Source organism: Empidonax traillii, unplaced genomic scaffold (genome assembly GCF_003031625.1).
Source record: "Empidonax traillii isolate 1590-97213 ecotype Southwest subspecies unplaced genomic scaffold, ASM303162v1 scaffold477:size924519, whole genome shotgun sequence".
NCBI classification, from domain to species: domain Eukaryota; kingdom Metazoa; phylum Chordata; class Aves; order Passeriformes; family Tyrannidae; genus Empidonax; species Empidonax traillii.
The window spans coordinates 536858-554749 of NW_020955670.1; the positions used below are offsets into that span (position 1 = coordinate 536858).

The 17892-nt window shown below is 36.0% G+C and overlaps 1 protein-coding gene across 3 annotated transcripts in view; it reads right to left on the reverse strand.

The window, feature by feature from the left end:
- SYT1 (synaptotagmin 1) overlaps positions 1 to 17892 on the reverse strand; it is a 357422-nt gene that overhangs the window by 125689 nt on the left and 213841 nt on the right. For all 3 annotated transcript variants that reach the window (XM_027896088.1, XM_027896089.1, XM_027896087.1), the window contains one exon: positions 7756 to 7944. In XM_027896088.1, coding sequence (XP_027751889.1) covers positions 7756 to 7927 — 172 coding nt within the window. In that variant the 5' untranslated portion in view covers positions 7928 to 7944. The remainder of the gene's footprint in view (positions 1 to 7755; positions 7945 to 17892) is intronic.

Here is a 17892-nt window from a genome sequence, read left to right on the forward strand (position 1 = left end):
ACAGTTGCTCATAATAACAGAACAATCTACTCTTGATTCTCATAAAAATATGAGAGAATATTTTCTAGCTTGCCACAGCGTCTAAGCACAAGTAGCTGAGGTAAGGATGGAATATCAATCTTAACAGTAATTCCTGTATTTTCACTGCCCATTTAAACCATACTTTCAAAATGCAAATCTATTAACCATAGTCGTAAGTGGTTTTAATCTTTTAGGCAGTACACTGCTGAGAATCAATCTTTAAATTTATTCTCAGTTTAAAGTTCAGAACAATCATTTCATGAACTCTCATTTTCAGAGCAGGATTACAAACAACTATAACAGATAATCTGCAATTCTGTAGACACTTCATATGCAGATAAGTTTGGAAAAGGTTAATAAAAATTGTGTTTCTTTTATGCATTTAAACACAATTTCAGTGCATTTTCCCTCAGAAAAAGTAATGAAATTTTAAGGTAAATTCCCAAAACTCAAAGGAAGCCAGCAACTATGCTCAGTTTTCTGCTTGTAAATTGAATTCTCTACTCAATTTATAAGACACTGGCACAACTTGACATATCTATTGTGCAATAAAATACCTACCAGAGTTGTTGTAACATATAAAATAATAATCTCAGGGATGTGGTAGAGGAGTCCCTTGGGGGTACTCTGACACCCCTTCTTAAAACACCATCACCAAAACAAAGGTAGATGCTCACCCTTGTTTCTGCTGTACTTCATTCCCTTGGTTTTAAAAGTTAATATGAACATAGTTTTTTGTTTTCTTATATTTTGCTGAAATGTTTTCAGCGTCATGTATTTTACAGAAGAACTTGCTTCTCCTTCCCTTTCTTTCAGATTATACAACTCAAAACCAACTGCAGTTTCTGAAAACGGTGTTTTAGACACATACAATCAACAATGCATAATTCTGTTTGACACTGAGGTTACCTTCCCAGTGTGCTTCTGGTTCAGAGACAGTATTTCCTTTCAGACAGGACAGTGCATTCTCAAGTGGATGCAGAAGAGGACATGAATTTAACCTGTGACAGGCTCTCCCTGTGCTGGGAATGAAGGGTGCTGCAGCTGGTGCTTTGGTTCAAGTTGTAGGAGTCTGCTCTTCTGATTTCTCTTTTCTTCCTTGGCTTGTCCAAGGAGCAAGATGCAAGCCAGCACAGGAATAGGGTCCTTCCTCAGGCCAAAGTGTGTCAAACGCATGAGTTTGCTTTGATTGAAGATTATGGCCCTGCCCATGGCTGGGGCATTGGAACTAGATGATCTTTAAGGTCCCTTCCAACCCAAACCATTCTGATTTATGTAACCTCCTGGCAAGCACGTCTGTTTGCCAGTGCCTGATCCAGTACAGTCTGCAGCAGCACTTCAAGGTCATGCTAGAGCATCTTGTACTTCTAACAGCCTGAGGTTCCTCACTCAGTCCTACATGAGGATCAAACTGGCAGCTGTCAAGGATCCAAAAGTTTGAGCACAGGACACGTTAAGGGGAGCCTATCAGAAGGCATATGAAAATAACTCATGGATTGTAAAAATATAATAATGTAAAAAAACCATAAAATCTTCATGACAGAATCAATCATTAAAATATTGATGGTGTATAATTTGGTGGGATCTGAGAGTACATCATATTCCTTCCAGACAAGGATTTTCAACCGCTTCATGAGCTTTTCACTTCCATTCTTCCACCCCTCAGTATCTATTTGGACACTTGAGAATTAAAAGCTATATTTTCATGATTCCCAATTTAAAGCAATCAAAATATTCTGAACCCCTAAAAATAATGACAGCATTTTCATATTATGAGTTTCTAAAATAACAGAGTTGAATTGTTTTGTCTCACGATATTTATGTCTTCTGGATGTGTGTGGGTAGTATTTTTAAGCTTTTCTTTACCAACAGGAGATCTAGAAACTTCTATTTAATGAAAAAGATGATGAAATTCTCTTGTAATCACTGCACTCTAGAACTGGGAGGTTCAGGGAGAAAACAAAGAAGTCTGAGATTTGCATTTAAATTGCTATATTTAGAAATAATGGTTCCCCCCCCTCTAATATTGTACTGCAATAGCTCTGTCTTGTGCTTGTTCTGTGCTTATTTCAAAATAAATCCTTATTTGTAAATTTCCCTGTTTCTTCCCCAGTGTAAAGCTGCATGTATTTGCTTGGAATGAATAACTGCCAATGATTTGATGAAGGAAGGGTGACAAGAAGACTTGAATTTATGCTGTCCCACTTCCTCTGGCACTGTTCTTCAGACCTTTCTGAAGAACTTCTCTGTTTTCCCCTAAATCTCTCCTTACAAATGTTCTTTGCCTTAATAGAGTTTGCCAATGTCAGAATGTTCCTAAGCTGAGAACTCTACTTATTATTTCACAAATTTATGTGTGTATATAAATACATATGTGAACATGTGTATGCATAGTCCTCATTTCTGTAGGTAGTTATCTACTAATCAAGATGATATCTGAAGCAGAGACTCAATTTTTTTCCAGCCAACCTAAGATTTTAGACAATGACTAACACTAATATGTTCTGTGGAAATATAAATGACAGCTATTGCTGCAAACTTTATTCTGACTTCATGGTATGTCTACACTATTAATTCAGGTTTTAAATCTGAAATGATTCTATTATCAGTATTTTGCTTCTTTTTTATGAACTTAGAAAAGAATGCGCCCTTTCCTCCATGTTTCAGTGACACCTGTACTCTAGGAACCATTAGGACAAGCCTAATGAATTAATTTTCTGCAAATGAACAAGCTTCATAAAAATTTAGTTTCACAAACGCCCCATGCACAAAATCTTCAATTTTCTAATAACAGACATCATTTGGTAGTATCTCTTTGATAATCTTGATGCCACATAGGAATGAAAAATTAAGGAATTAACTTCATTGTCATTTATAGAAGGTATTAAGCACTCTTAATACAACCTCAGTTGATCAATCAAGAAAGGCAGAAGGGCAAAACAGCAGAGGACCGCAGGGAGGAAGAAATGATGAGGTGTGTCTAGGATGATTGCTGAATGCTGAAATTTTAACTTAAATGGCTAAATATATAAATTTAGAATTATTTTATTTCATAAATTATCCAAATATATCTACAACTCAGTACATCAGCTAACTAAGCTATTATTATTTAGTATTAAATCAGACCTGAGTCTTACAGTTATTTCTATAGCTTTTATTACAGTTCTCTCTACTGCCTTCCCATTTTGTTTTGACAGTTATTCACTAAGCCAAGGAGAGCGAAAAAACCCTTTCTCTGTAAAGAGAATGTGAAACAAGTCTGTATAGAGCATCGGGTTTTAGCTTGAATTATCGCAGAGTTTTGAGCTCCCGGTTTGGGGAATTATTGGTCAGTTGTATATGATGAATCAAATTTAGGGCTTTAGAGCACCAGCTACTGAGGCCAAATGGAGTTGCAAGCCAGCTGTACATTTCAGAATATGGTTCGTATAGAAATGTAAGGTTTTATCCAATTACAATGTAAGACAGTAAAGAGCATTGGAAATACGCAATTTCTTCCTATTATACAGGTAATGATAGTATCCTGGATCCAAGGCATTCAGCTACTACAGATATTCCAGTACCCTATGCATTAATAGCATATCATTATTCAGTCAGATGTATGCTGGAATTTTATTGCATTTTTGCTGTCTTATTTACCTTGCTGGCAAAACGAGATCTCCTGTTCATAGAGTAATGTGTCCTTAGAAAACAACTTTGCTTTTAAAAAGATGCTTATTAAGTAATCTAACTTTGATTAATGTCAAGTTTTTTTTGTGTATGTTTAGTATCAGTATCTTGACATTTAAAGTCTCCAATCAAAAGCTCTTGCAGCCATTCCCACAGTCTTGCTGCAACACACTTACTGTAAATGTATGGATGATATTTTCCTAGTCTGTAGACAAAGACCCAGAGTAGTGAGAGGGAGGAATAAAAGAATCAATATATCTTATAAAGTATTTTCATGCAATTTTGTTTTCAGATGAGTAAGTGATGTTTTATCTGCTTTATTTTGCCCCTCTTTTCACGTATTGGATTTACCACATTTAAGATGCAAAGTATAAAAGCAGTGATGGTTCCTTTTTTTGCCTTCTGGTAAATAGCTTAAAATTTCTGCAGATTAAAGATAAATAGGGATAGAAAGTATAAGAACCAATTAAGTTAAAGTGACTTTTATACACAGTGCAGTTACAGAAAAACAACTGTACTGTGATTATGCAAATCAGACACAACCAAAATGCAGAAATTTACATAGCAGAGAAAAAAAATCCTCACAGTTATGCCTCAGTAACTTACAGGATTCTTGCACTTTAATTGTATGACTCACTGTAATAAAAGTATTGCACTTGCTTTATCCAGAGTGAAAGGTATGTTAGGACATCACCATTCTGAATCATTCGTGTGCTTTTGGAAGTCGACACCCCACTGCAACAAAATGTGGTGTATGTTCTATTTTAAAGAGATACAAATCAATGTATAATTTAAATTGCACTGACCCTATCTTGTAGGTTTGCAAAGTGAACTCTTAATGGGAATCCTGATATTTTAGTTAGTTAGTATGTCTAGACTATTCAACTTCTGACTTTGATGTGTTCTACAAAACATATTATTTTAGAAAAATGAATGTTCCATTATAAGCTACATGGAAGGAATATTTATTCAGCCCTACTATGGTCTGGTCTTTTTAGCACTCAAACCAAATTGACGGCAGGTGAACTTTTTCACAAGGGTACATTCCATCCTATTATACATCCATTAAATCATCATGGCTTATTTTCCATCTGCAGACATCTTAGGCAGAGGCAACTAAAACATTTAATTATTTATCTCTTGCACATAAACAACAGAGCAGTGAAAAAAAAATCCTCTCACAGTAAGTACTGAGATTCAAAGCCTTCCCTCTCATGTGAGGATGAACATGAGACCTTTGAAAGTTTTAAATTATAAAAAGCACTTGAACTAGAAAACAGGCTTGACACTGATCTGCAAAGATCAGAGAATCTGCTGACTATGGCATTCCTCTGCCATGTGTAAGACTCAAGTCTTACAGTTTGAATCTACCAGAGACAAAACTTGGTCTATGGTCTTGGAAGTGTTCTAAGACCCAAGCATCTGTGCTGTCCCCATGGGGCCCATGGACCATATTTCTTCTCTCTCACACAGCAAGAAATTCCCAGAAAGGCACTATAAAAATGATTTAGTTGGAACTTATTTACATTTTGTTGTTTTAAGAGAGATTCTCAAAAAAATTTGCAGCCAGCTTTAAAAGGTAAGGTCTGCCAACTTTTCTACCACAATTAAATCCTCAGCTTTGTAATAGGCTGAAGACACCTTGCTGACAACTCCCCATTGACATAAATGGAACAAATCATAAGGAAATGCTGTAATCTTACAAAAGGGAAATGAGGTCTCCTCTTCCATCCTGCCCCAAATATTTTGTAGACAGCCTACTTAAACTTAATTGGTTTATGTTAGCTTATAAATGAAAAATACATACAGACCTGTATGTAATACAGTACATTCATATAGGATTTAATACTGTGGAAAATGGGGAAAAGAAAAGTTATTTGGAATATAGAGTGCTTCAACATGTCAATCGCACTAATTCATAAATAATTAAAAAAAAAACAGAACAAAACACACAAGTCCTTTGCCCTTTGTAGTACAATGAACATTCAACTTTCTTCTTGAAATGGTAAAATCCCCTCAATATAGTCATGTTAAATAGTCCTGGTATTTGTTGGAGATCCTGGGAAGATCCAATCACATCTGCAGCCTTTAGAATAAGAGCAAATATTGGTATGGGATTTTTGACTACCTTAGGTTCATAACTCCACTGCAACATTACTGCATGATCTTGGATAAGAGATCCGATTTCTGACATGGAGGCAATGCGTTTTTTGTCTCACTATCAGTATAAGGTGCCATATTTTAGAGATACTATATTGTACTGAGAAACAAGACTTGTCATATGGTCTAGTATACTTTTCTAAGTAATTATTTTCATTATGTAACAGTTTCAGTTTTTTTAATTTCATGAACAGAAAACAAAAGTTTGAGTCAGTCTGACTTGAAAAGATTATCCAGATTGAACTTTCCACTTGTTTTCATTGTTTTAAATTAAAAAATTATGCAGCAGTGCATTTGAAGTTCCTCTCTATCTACAGACCTTTTCCTAGACCTAGGAATTATAGAGTTCCTCTGGAACATACTGGAAACCATTCATGCCTTTGCTCTGTTAAAATCAAAAAGTTTAAAAATAAAGGAGTATCTACTAAAAAAAGTGAAATGAAAAATAAGAAGTCTAATGTTTCAAATGCTGTTTTTCCCTTTTTTCTTTTTTTTTTTTTAATTTTTTTTTAAATTTTTATTTTTAATCTTAAAGTTTTGTTTTCCCGTGATATCACCAGGTAATTTCATTTCATTATGATCTGCACTGGACTGTGTAGATCACCAAAATAATGACATATGGACTTCTTACCACTGTAACACCTCTATTCTTGCAAGTGAGAATTTCAAGTGACAGAGCCAAGCTGTTTGCTATCAGTTTTGCAAAAACTGCATCTGCCATATTGCTAAGATTCATTTCAGAGAGTAAAAAATTGATTAATATTCTAACTTGTTATCTGTCTTCATCAGTCACAGAACAAACTTTACAGAAATTATAACCTTCTAAAAATGAAAATTTTTACATATGTTAAAATACTTCCCTGAAAATATCTTACATTTACTTAATCCTCTGAAGAAAAAAAATTATTGAAATTGAATTACTCTCTAATGCCTGCTATTAAAACAGACATGCACACACAGCCTTCATCTTCATGTCTACAAAAGTGCCAAAATTATCTACTTGTGGAATAAGGTAATTTTGCAGTCAGTAATTAAAAGGATTTTTTCTGTATTATTTGAAATGCCATTAACAATGTTGAGTAAGTTCTATATTTGATACCAATGTATAGCATCAAATACATAACAGACAGGTTCAAGAACCCTAGTCTTATCATAAACAACAGTTCAAAGCTAAAGCTTGTATTGTTTTTACAAATGTGAACAAATTGAAGCCTCAACTTTGAATCTATACTATCTAGCACATACCAGAAGAACCCCGCTGACTTTAGTTGTATTGCACAGAAATACACATTAGAACTTTTAAAGTATTCTGCATAGGTACATGGACTCGTCCAAACAGCGGTCAGTACCTGATCTAGAATTACTGAGTGGGAAAAACATAGCTATCTTCGTATATTACTACTGTATTAGCTATTTTCTTGTTAAAAAGCCATTTTCCATTTTTTTTTCCTGCATTTTCTAATCCCCGAAGATACAAAGTTCCCTTGTTTTCTCAATATTTATGAGTTCTGGCCAAATATTGCATTAAGGTACTATGTCCACACACACTTGTGATAAACATGAAACCCTAAGCATTACTGTTAGGAAGTATTTTGTTTATTGGTCACAGAGCCACTGTGAAGTTCTGCAGTTTCAGTTTTAATGATTCAGCAGTAACTAATAAGTAAAATTTATCAAGATAATCTGACATATCAAGAATAGACACAAATTTCATATGAGTTGGACTATATTTTTTCTACTACAATCAATTTTGAGGAGCCTACAATACCAGGATTACCTTCTGAGTTTTCTAGTTTTGACTAGAAAACATTTAGTATGCTGTCTAAATAAATGTCAAAGAAGAAAAATGTCAAGTTAAATCTAGTCTGCCAACAGAAGCTTTTTAATCAATCAAGTTTTACTTACGTGGAATTTTGTTCAATTCATTCATGAACTTCTCTTTTAGCTTAGAAAATGCATCTTCTTTTCCTCCCCCTCCTCCCGGACTGGCTGGCTCGGTGACATTACTTGGAGGGGCTGCTGCTACTGTGGTCGCTGGCGGTGCTGCCAGGGCCTCATGATGACTTTCACTCACCATTTTAACCCCTGAAAAAGCTGTTGGAATAAAAAAAAACAAAACAGAAAACCAAAAGGTAATATAATTGAAATGTATATCTCATCAATAAATGACTCAATAGGTGCTCATGCTTACTGGGTATATATGACTGTATTTGCATATAGTTTCATGTTCTTCATAAAATATTTACAAGACAAGAGAGGAAAGTCTTTTGCGGGGTTAACTTCGGCCAGAATAATTTTATTGCTCAGAGCACTTCTCTAACCGTGTTGCATGTTGGAACTGCTAAATTTGAGACCTCATAATTCCTGTAAAACTCTCATGCAGATTTACCTTTTGGTCTTCAATTCGAAAATATAAGCAAATTGGGTAATAACTGCTTCCTATGTGCAAATTTCAATGTATTTACAGAATTATTTTTCTATGAGAGTTACAGAGGTGTGGATCATGGTCCAAGTTTCTATATAAAAATATATGAAGTGATAAGGACATAATAAAAACAGCTTGAGGTTTCCTGTGAAAAGTAATAACATATTGTTTCCTATTTAAGAGCTGCATATTAAAAAAAATTTGATTTGCATCCATTTTAGTATTCACTTAGTGAGGACAATTTTCCTTCCAGTTATTTCATGTGACACTTGCTACTGACAATATTCTCTTAAATTATTCACATCTTGGTGTATTCATGAAAATACAACATCTGCAGACTGTGTAAATGCAGCCATTTTGAAGTATCTATGAGGCTGTCACAAACACAATCCCGCATCAGCATATTTTTAATGTCATGTCATTTAATGGGCATTTTGGAAAACATTTATTTGAACATACATTACTGTGTTGATTTTCCATGGCTAGATTTTGGTAGCAGGGTGTCTACTGGGTGCCTTCTGTCAGAAGCTGCCAGAAGCTTCCTCCATATGCAACAGAGCCAATACCAGCCAGGTCCAGGACAGAGCTGCCCCTGGCCAAGGCCAAGCCCATAAGTGATGGTGGTAGCACCACTGGGATAACAGACTTAGGAAGGGGAAAAACTGCTGCACAACAGCTACCAGGAGAGAGGAGTTAGAATATATGAGAGGAACAGCTGTGCTGACACCCAGCTCAGTGAGGAAGGAGGTGGAGGAGGTGCTGCAGGTGCTGGAGCAGAGGTTCCCCTGCAGCCCATGGTGCAGCCCCTGGTGAGGCAGACTGTCCCACTGCAGCCCATGGAGATCCACAGTGGACCATGGTGGAGCACCTGAAGCATGTGGAGGACCCAACACAGGAGCAGATGGATGCCTGAAGGGGGTTGTGACTTGCAACCCCACAGAGGACCCATGCTGAAGCAATCTGTTCATGAAGGACTGCAGCCTATGGAAGGGACTCATGCTGGAACAGTTTGTGAAGAACTACACCACTTGGGAAGGACTCACATTGAAAAAGTTTATGTCTCCTGTGGGAAGGACCCCATGCTGGAGCAGTGGAAGAATGTGAGGACCCCTCCCCCTAAGGAGGAGGAAGCGGCAGAGACAATCTGTCATAGACTGACCTCAGCCTACATTCCCCGTACCCCTGTGCTGCTGGAGGGCAGGAGTTAGAGAAAATCCAGAGTGAAGTTAAGACCTAGAAGAAGAGAGGGGTAGGAAGAAGGTGTTTCAAGATTTGATTTCATTTCTCATTACCCTACTCTGATTTGGTTAGCAATAAATTAAGCTAATATCCACAAGTACGTTTTGACGGTGACAGTAATGGGTGAATGATCTCTCCCTGTCCTTATCTTGATCCAGGAGCCTTTGCTTGTATTTTCTCTCCCCTGCTCAGCTGAGGAAAGGAGAGATAGAGCAGTTTTGATAAGCACTCCCTGTCCAGTCAGGGTCAACTCACCACACTTACAAAGCAAAGAATTTTCAGCCAAGGAGGTGAAAGTGAGAAGACAATGCACAAAAAAATTTCAGCATCACAGGAAGGGTAGCTGAAATGTTTATATAGGTTCTGAAAACATTGTTCTGATTTTCTGCTGCATCCTAAATATCACTGATCTGAATAAACATTTCATTTTTCTTCAGAAAACCAGAGGGAGAAAGGACTTGAGAGATAACAAGCATTCATTATTGTTCTGAGTGTACAATTGCTCTCAGCCCCAAAAGACATTTGGCCTTTGACCTTTTCCTGAGAAATTTAAACATCAACATAGGAATAAAAGGCAACACATCAAAATCAAAGGGCATAAGATCATCTGTCTGCATACAATACAATGAATCATGAGCTTTCTTGCCTTATGTGACTGTTTTCATGGATGCTGCTGAGAGTGCTCAAATCACTAAATCAAGATGAGAATTGGCTTTTTGTCCTTTCACTTTAGTTCTACAAGTCCGCAGTCATGAAGACATGCAGGCACAGACCTGATTGCAGGCAGAATGAACCTTCTGAAATCATCCTCACCATTCTTGTCATTAAACAGTGGTTTGCACACAAGTGTGGGCTGGAATACAAAGCCATTCTCCAGTATTGCCATATGATGAAAAAGATTTTAACAAAATAGGAGGTCGGCCTTGTTCCGAAGAAGCAATTTGGTGGACATTTTGCAGCAATTTTATTGATGCAGCACTGAATGAAGCAGTTTTCCTAGCCTGCCCATCACTTCTGCCTTTGCCCTCACAGTCTCTAGCCTAATATAAAATCATGTTGATGTTGACACAGAATATGTATACGATCCAGCTCCATTAATATTTTATAAGCATGTGGTCTTAACTATTTCCCTGTAACAACACGGGAGCAGCTCTCTGTCAAAAGCAGACTGAAGTAGATGGAAAGATTCCAGTTAATATCCATGAACTTTGGCTCAAGCCCGATATCTGCAATGATTTCCCCACTTGCCTCACAAAATGACAATTGGGAAAAACATGTAGTACATAATTTGGGTAGTATGAAATAATGTGCCAGATATTCCGGACTAGAAGACTTTTTCCATATGCTCTGATGAATGCCAAATACAAAGAAGTAAAATACGCAGAATCATCAGCTGTAAACACTAGTGCTGTTTTATATTATAGCATTTTGTCAATGAATGTCACTTAAATCAGAAGAAAAGTTGTACGATATATCATAATTAAATCAAATTAAATTGCTTAATTATAATATATTGCTTAATTATTTCAGGCCTGGCAGTTGACTATTTTATTTTGTAATGGAAGACACAATTTGCAGTGATGACTTTCAGCTAATGAAAAATTAAGGCAAATGTAACTTATTTGCTTCCAGTTTTGGAACTGTATTTTGAAAATATATTCAGAGAACAAGTTTGAAGCATTACACTTTCATTTACCCAAAAGAAGGAAACCCCAAGAAAACAGAGTATTCCTGTGATTTTCAGGAACAATCCTCAGTAGAGTCGTAGTGCAGTTAGAGGTCACTACATCTAATGAGGTATGCACAAATGGGTTTTAGACTTGCTACAGAAACTTTGACCTTCACACACCAATGACACTATCTTGATATTTCCAATAGGTGTGAAGGGGTTGAAAAAGAGTCTTGATTCAGAAAAAGCTTTCTGCAGAAAACAATTTTTGAAGAATACATGCCTACTTGCTTATAATATCTGATGGCTTCTGTTATTGTAATGCTGCAGCTTTCCACAGTAATGGTATAAACACTGTGGTATTATTAGAGTCTGCAGAATACAGAATAATTAGATTTAAATTGGCCTTTAAAAAAAAAAAAAAGAAAAAAAGGGGTTACTAGAATGCTGCAATGCATCTCTGAAGGTAAAGATCTACAAATCACTGGCAGATTATCTTCCATTTATGAAACGGTAGTTGCAAGCAAAAATTTCTTATAGGTTAAAAAATGAAATGTCATAGAATTCAACTAGGATTTCCAGTTCAATGGTCATTACAATGTTTTAGTGCTATGTATGAGAAGTGACATGTTTCATGTGCAACTTCCAGTCATAAATAAGAGTAGATTTGTAATCATAAATAAGAGTACAATTTAATTTAAATGCTTTTATAGAACACACTATAGACTATATTTCCTGAGCATGCCAATTCTTTGGCATACCACTGCCCATATGTAGTGCCATTTAACCATTATAAGACATGTAAAACAAAACAATGAACAAATACATCAAATACTTCAAGGCAATGCTTGTCTCTATGCAGAAGTAGATAAGCATTCACTGAAAATGCAGAGTTGAACCCTTAAGGAGATCAGGCATTTAAAGCTTTACTGTTTCCTATGCAAGAACATCTCTGACAAACGTGAATTATCAGCTCAGATTTCTACATAATGTCCTCTAAAAATGAAGGGTTTGGCTAATATACATATGCACTCTGGAGGTTTGTAAGAAGCAAGAGATTTTGTTAATGGAGATACAAAGTATGTACCTTAGGATGTTGGTATGGATCCTGATGGTGAGAGTCCCATTAGAAAGCACCTGTAAGGGCGTAGCAAAGTAGCAACTACTCTTAAGAGAGAGGTAAAGAGGAATAAGACTTCAGACATGGATGATTACAGAGCATGGAGTGAACTCTGGAAATCAGAGTTGAAAGAATGCGTTCAAAGGGTAACAGTCTCTCTGCAAACATTCTGGCATATGCAAAGTAAGATGTGGATAACTTGGGAAGACTAATCCCATGGAAAATTTTACTTGTTTTAATTAAAGAAAACCCCAAACTGAATAGTCAGAAAGGTAATGAGAACCCTGTGGGATGTTCACAGTGATTCACATGAAAGAGGGATTTTTTTGGAATGAGCAAAACTCAAGAGTAGTGTATCATCCTCTGAAAAATCACGAGGAGATTTATGATAGACTTACTAAAACCAGAAAAACAATAAAACCCCAAAGGACAGCAAAGTTAATGTGTGTGTTTCTATGTGGTTAAATTACAGCAGGTGTACCATAACAGCTGCTAAAGGACTTGGTGAATACATAATCTCATAGATATAAAATTGGTGGATTTCATGGTGGATTTCAGACAATTTATTTTTGCTCTTTCCTCTTATCTGCTGAATACAAAATGAGTGGAGTGAGACACCAAATAGCTCAGACCTCCCATGCTGACCAAATAAATAATTTCCACTCAGTAAGAAATTTTCCTGAAAGTGTCCTTTTACCTCACTGTCCCTCTTCTTTTGCCATACTAAAAGTTAAAATTAATGAAATTATTAAAAACATAGAAATATAGCATTGCTATAGTAATTGTTTAAGTTTTCAGAAGTAATTGTCACCATTCTTTCAACATTTAGTGCTGGAACTATAGTAGAGCTAGTGACTGTACCTCAAGATGCTTGCAAAGTTGTAAATTGGGATCTATACTGTTAAATGGTATTTCCTAGACAGCTTATCTTTTCAGCATTCAAAACATGTTCACCTCAGCAGTTACAGCCAATGTAATAGAAGTAATGTAATCACAAAACTTATCCAAGAAAGAAGAAAAATCACAGAGTTGTGTTTCTCAGTCATTTTTGCTTCCAGCTCCCAAGCACTCAAAGAGAAAGAAACTATTACCTTTCAGTGCTGGTATATCCAGGGGAAGTATGCAGTATTACCAGAGAAAGGTTTGCATCACACAGAAAACTCACCCTGTTTCATTAGAGTGTTTTTGATGAAATTAATTCGTCATTAGGAAGATGGAAACATTAGCCAAATGTCTAAAGATATCTTCAATAAACGATCTCTTCCTAGATGTAAGCATTCTGGGATGTTAATAATACATTTTTTACTCATTCATCTTCCTATTAATGAAATATGTTATCTTTCTAGCGTCAGTAATGGACAGTTATTTCAAAAAGACAAGCTCAGAAAGAGACTTTCTTGGCTTTTTAAAAAGATGGGTCTCTAACTACATTTTCAGAAGAATGGAAGGGCATGGTAAAAGATTGTATCAAAACAGCCTTTTCACGACTTCCACAAAGGCTTACAATGCAATTCAGATTTAGTAATGCTTTAGAGAAGGTACATAAAAGGCCCAACAGTTCATGGGGAAAAAGGTTCTGATGAAGAACATTGGTGGGGAAATTCAGATGTCCTCTCTGCTTCTAACCAGTGTACAAGAAATGTTCCAGCAACATCCCCACCCCGCCCCACAGTCACCTCTGCACCTCTTTCAGTGGAAGACAGACATTTCTTCTGCTGCCATATGTGAAACATGAACTGACACTTTCCAGATGCCACCTCTACATCAGCTCTTTAAAACTTCTTTCCAGTGCTTGCTACTAAAACCATACCAATAGCTACAGTGGCTTGACTGAATGAACAAGATATAGCAGCTAAATCTCTCCCCAGAAGCTAATGGCTACTTTGATATTGCTCTGTTTTTATAAATGTTCATGGCTGTGTGTCCTGCCAAAGGAGTATCAATCGTTCTGGCTCTCAGCGGGCTGTAGGAGCATGGTGTTGCAGACAGGAAGAGGATCATGAGGTGGCGGGTCAGGAGGGATGAGGGGGACACATCTGAGCCCAATTTTAAGCAAGCGTGGGGGAAAAACAGCATCACATACCAAGTCAGGCAGAAGTACTGCAACCCCAAGGCAGTAGAGAGGAGAGCTTGGCAGAAATACTTTTTGACAATTAGATAAAACTTCTAGTTTTGAGGGTAAATAGCAAGCTAGACTCAGTTATCTGCAGCACATTACTGGATCAGGCAACAAATCTTCCCATTATTAAACATGAGCTCTGTATCAGTCTCCAGAATTTACTTAAAATAGGAATAGATATTTTTGGAAAAACAAATGAAAGACAATAACTTGATGGCCAAATATAAGTTAATTCTCATGAGAAAATGAAATATTGTAAGATTTCCAGTCTAACATGCACACTGAAAATGTATTACTTGAGTATGAGTTATATCCAAATAATAGCCAAGTCTCTCTGTACTCTTCTTACCCTAATTCACTTTTTTAATATATCTGATAAACCTAGAAAATATGTAGAATTAGCACAGAATAGCTGACAGTTCTCTGTCATGATAAAAACATTTTATTTAATTGAAAACATTACAATGTACCATTTCATGACTAAGCATGTTTCAAAGCTAAGCATATAATGTCATAGAAAACAATTTGCCCAGGTGACAGCAAACTCTCTGACTATTTTGGGAAGGATATGGACACTGTGAACACCAGAGAAAGACAAATTCTTCAGTCTATGGCACAGTCTGCATGCTTCTCTCTCAGCTTCCTGCTTGCCCATTTATTAAATATGGCACAACTGTTCAACATATAGGACTCTGAAATATCTCACATTGCAGTCTGTGCAAGAGAAACTTTGCCTCAAATTTTCAGAAAGAACCAGAGTCTGATATATAATCTATGAACAGCTAATCACCCTACCTTTTGCAGCACCAAGCTATGCAAAATATTTTCAGACTCAATCCTTAAGATGTTTATAAGACTGTTGTTAATTTAAATGAGAACAGTGAATACTATTTTCTTTACATCTAAAAGCCATACTTTTCTAACCCCACTTCAAACTTTCACTCCTGCAATGCAGAAGAGCACACAAGAGCCAGAGAAGTCACAGTAGCTTACAAACATGTCTGTTTAGGTCATATTGCAAAGAGTGTTGCTATAAGTCAAGAGTGGTGAGTTCCTTGCATAGTTTCACTATAAAAATGCTTGTTTTCCTGACCATGTTCTGAAATTTTTATTTCCCATAAGTATATGATATTTCTTACTCATGTATTTCTTTTGATATTTAGAGGTAATGGGGCTAAAGACAGCCCTGTGTCTCTGGATGTTGATGTTGTTGTCATATTCCAGCACCAGCGAGGTTACCTGTCAAAGTACCCCAATATGTATAATTTAAACCCTCTGTCTTCCCTTACTACTGCAAGTGCTGCCTCAAAATGTCTGAGGTCCTTGAGCATAGCTAGTTATTAACTGAAATAAGGGAAAGAAAGAAACTACAGTAATTTCCTCCCACATGAGCATTCTGTCATCTTTCACACTTGCATCTTGTTTCCTAAAGCTGCAATCTGCATTTCTACTCCCCTGGTACTTACTTCCAGATTTCCTTTATATAGCAGTGAAAGACAAAAGAATTCATATAAAAATTAGTGTTCAGCTGACTTTAAGCATATAATTCTAACACAGTCCACAGAGAGTTCTTGCTGTTCCAAAATAAGCGTAATCCTACAAATAATGAAGCTCTTTATATCAATAAATTTCTTGTTGTGTAAATTGCATAAAATCAATTTATATTCACGTATTTGGCTCTTGTCCAACCAATGGTTCTAATAAAGCCTATAAACTAGTAAAGTGCCACAGAGATTAACTATGATGATGTAAAATTTGCACAAACCAACAGAACAGAAATTGTAAAATAATACAGAAAAATGCCATTAATATTCTTGCTTTGGCATAGCCCTAAATTCACTATTTGCCCTTTGAATTTTCCTGTTATTGGTTTTTCTTCTATGTCCCAATTTCTGCAGTCAGTAACCATGGGGTTAGTAAAATTGATTAGAAATGAACAGGATGGTGCATGTACTAAGGAACCAAATATGGGGAGCTGAGATGTGCAATTCAAGGTTACCTCACAGATTAGTTCAGTCTTGGAATTAGGTTGTGAAATAATTGACACCTCATAGTGTGATACTCTGACAAGTGATTATATAAAAATTATATAAAAATGACACCTTCTTTCAGAACAGAATCTGGTCTCTAGATATATTCAGTCATATACGCTAAATTTAATTAGGACCACATTTAACTTCCCCACTGAGTGTTTTCACCCCATTACATCAGCAGTATTAAAAAGTTAAGAAATCAAGGAGAACATAGTACAATTCCTGATCTGCATCATGAATACAATTAGAATGTAAACTTCAAAGACCAACTGGACACATATTTGAAAACCTACTCCAGATTACACAGTAAACTGGGCTGCATTACTTGGTGGTAGGTGGGAGAAGGAAGCAGCTCAGCTAGTTTTTCAGATCCTGTGAAAAAATGACATGGATGGCATTTACAAAAATGTAAACAGTTGGTATTTGGCATTAAAGCTTTGAGATGCATCACTGAAGTGTGCTAATGGGAAAAATACATGTAAGTGAATTTTGTACTCAAGCTTTGCCAATTCTATGCAATCAAGAGTAAGACTTTTCAGGTACATTCATTCTAGTTTTAAAAAATCTCAGTAGTCATCACACAGATATCAATCAGATACATGTGAAGTACCCATGGGTACACAAATATCTTTCTCTCTATATATACATCACAGGTATATTCTTCCCAGGTGAGCATATGCTACTATGCTTGCTGTATGATGAATAATCGATTGTTATGGCTTCACTGTCAATAAAGCAAACAATGACAGTTTGAGTCCAAGAATTTTCTTGTAAACAGACAGTTTTCATAAATTGTGATGCTGTAAAAAGGAATTTTCAGGGTTTTCTTCAGCCACCTCATGTCAGCACTGCATAGCTAAAGGTACAATCGGGAACAATGATGCAAAATTACGAACATAAGCTGATTGATTGTGACAGGTTCTGCTAACTGCAGTTACATGAAAATTATCATTTCATGACTGTTACTGGTGCAGGAAAGAAGAACATGGGAGCACAGGAAGCATCCACACTTAGATTATTTTTTAGATTATTTTTTTAAGTTAAAAGTATTTTTTTTAAAGTTAAAATATTTTTTTAAAAAGTTATTTGATATTTATGGTTAACTACTATACTTGGATTTTAAAGTAAATCTTATCAGCATGTGGAAGAAAAATAGTGGAAATTGGAACTAATTGTTCCATAATGACTGCTACTTTTTCCTCCTGTTGAGAATGATATGCCATCATCCAATAGCCTTCTGCACACAGCAGGAGGGAAAATTACCGATCAATTACATGACAATTAATTCCCAACTTGGAACATTTTTCTACTGAAAAGAAAAAAAAAATCCTAATTTGAGATTAAGAACCATGCATTCCCTACAGCGTTTTGGAAAGACATATTTTAAAAAGATGCCCTTACATATATCTGAAATTTTTTAACAACTGATACCCTTAA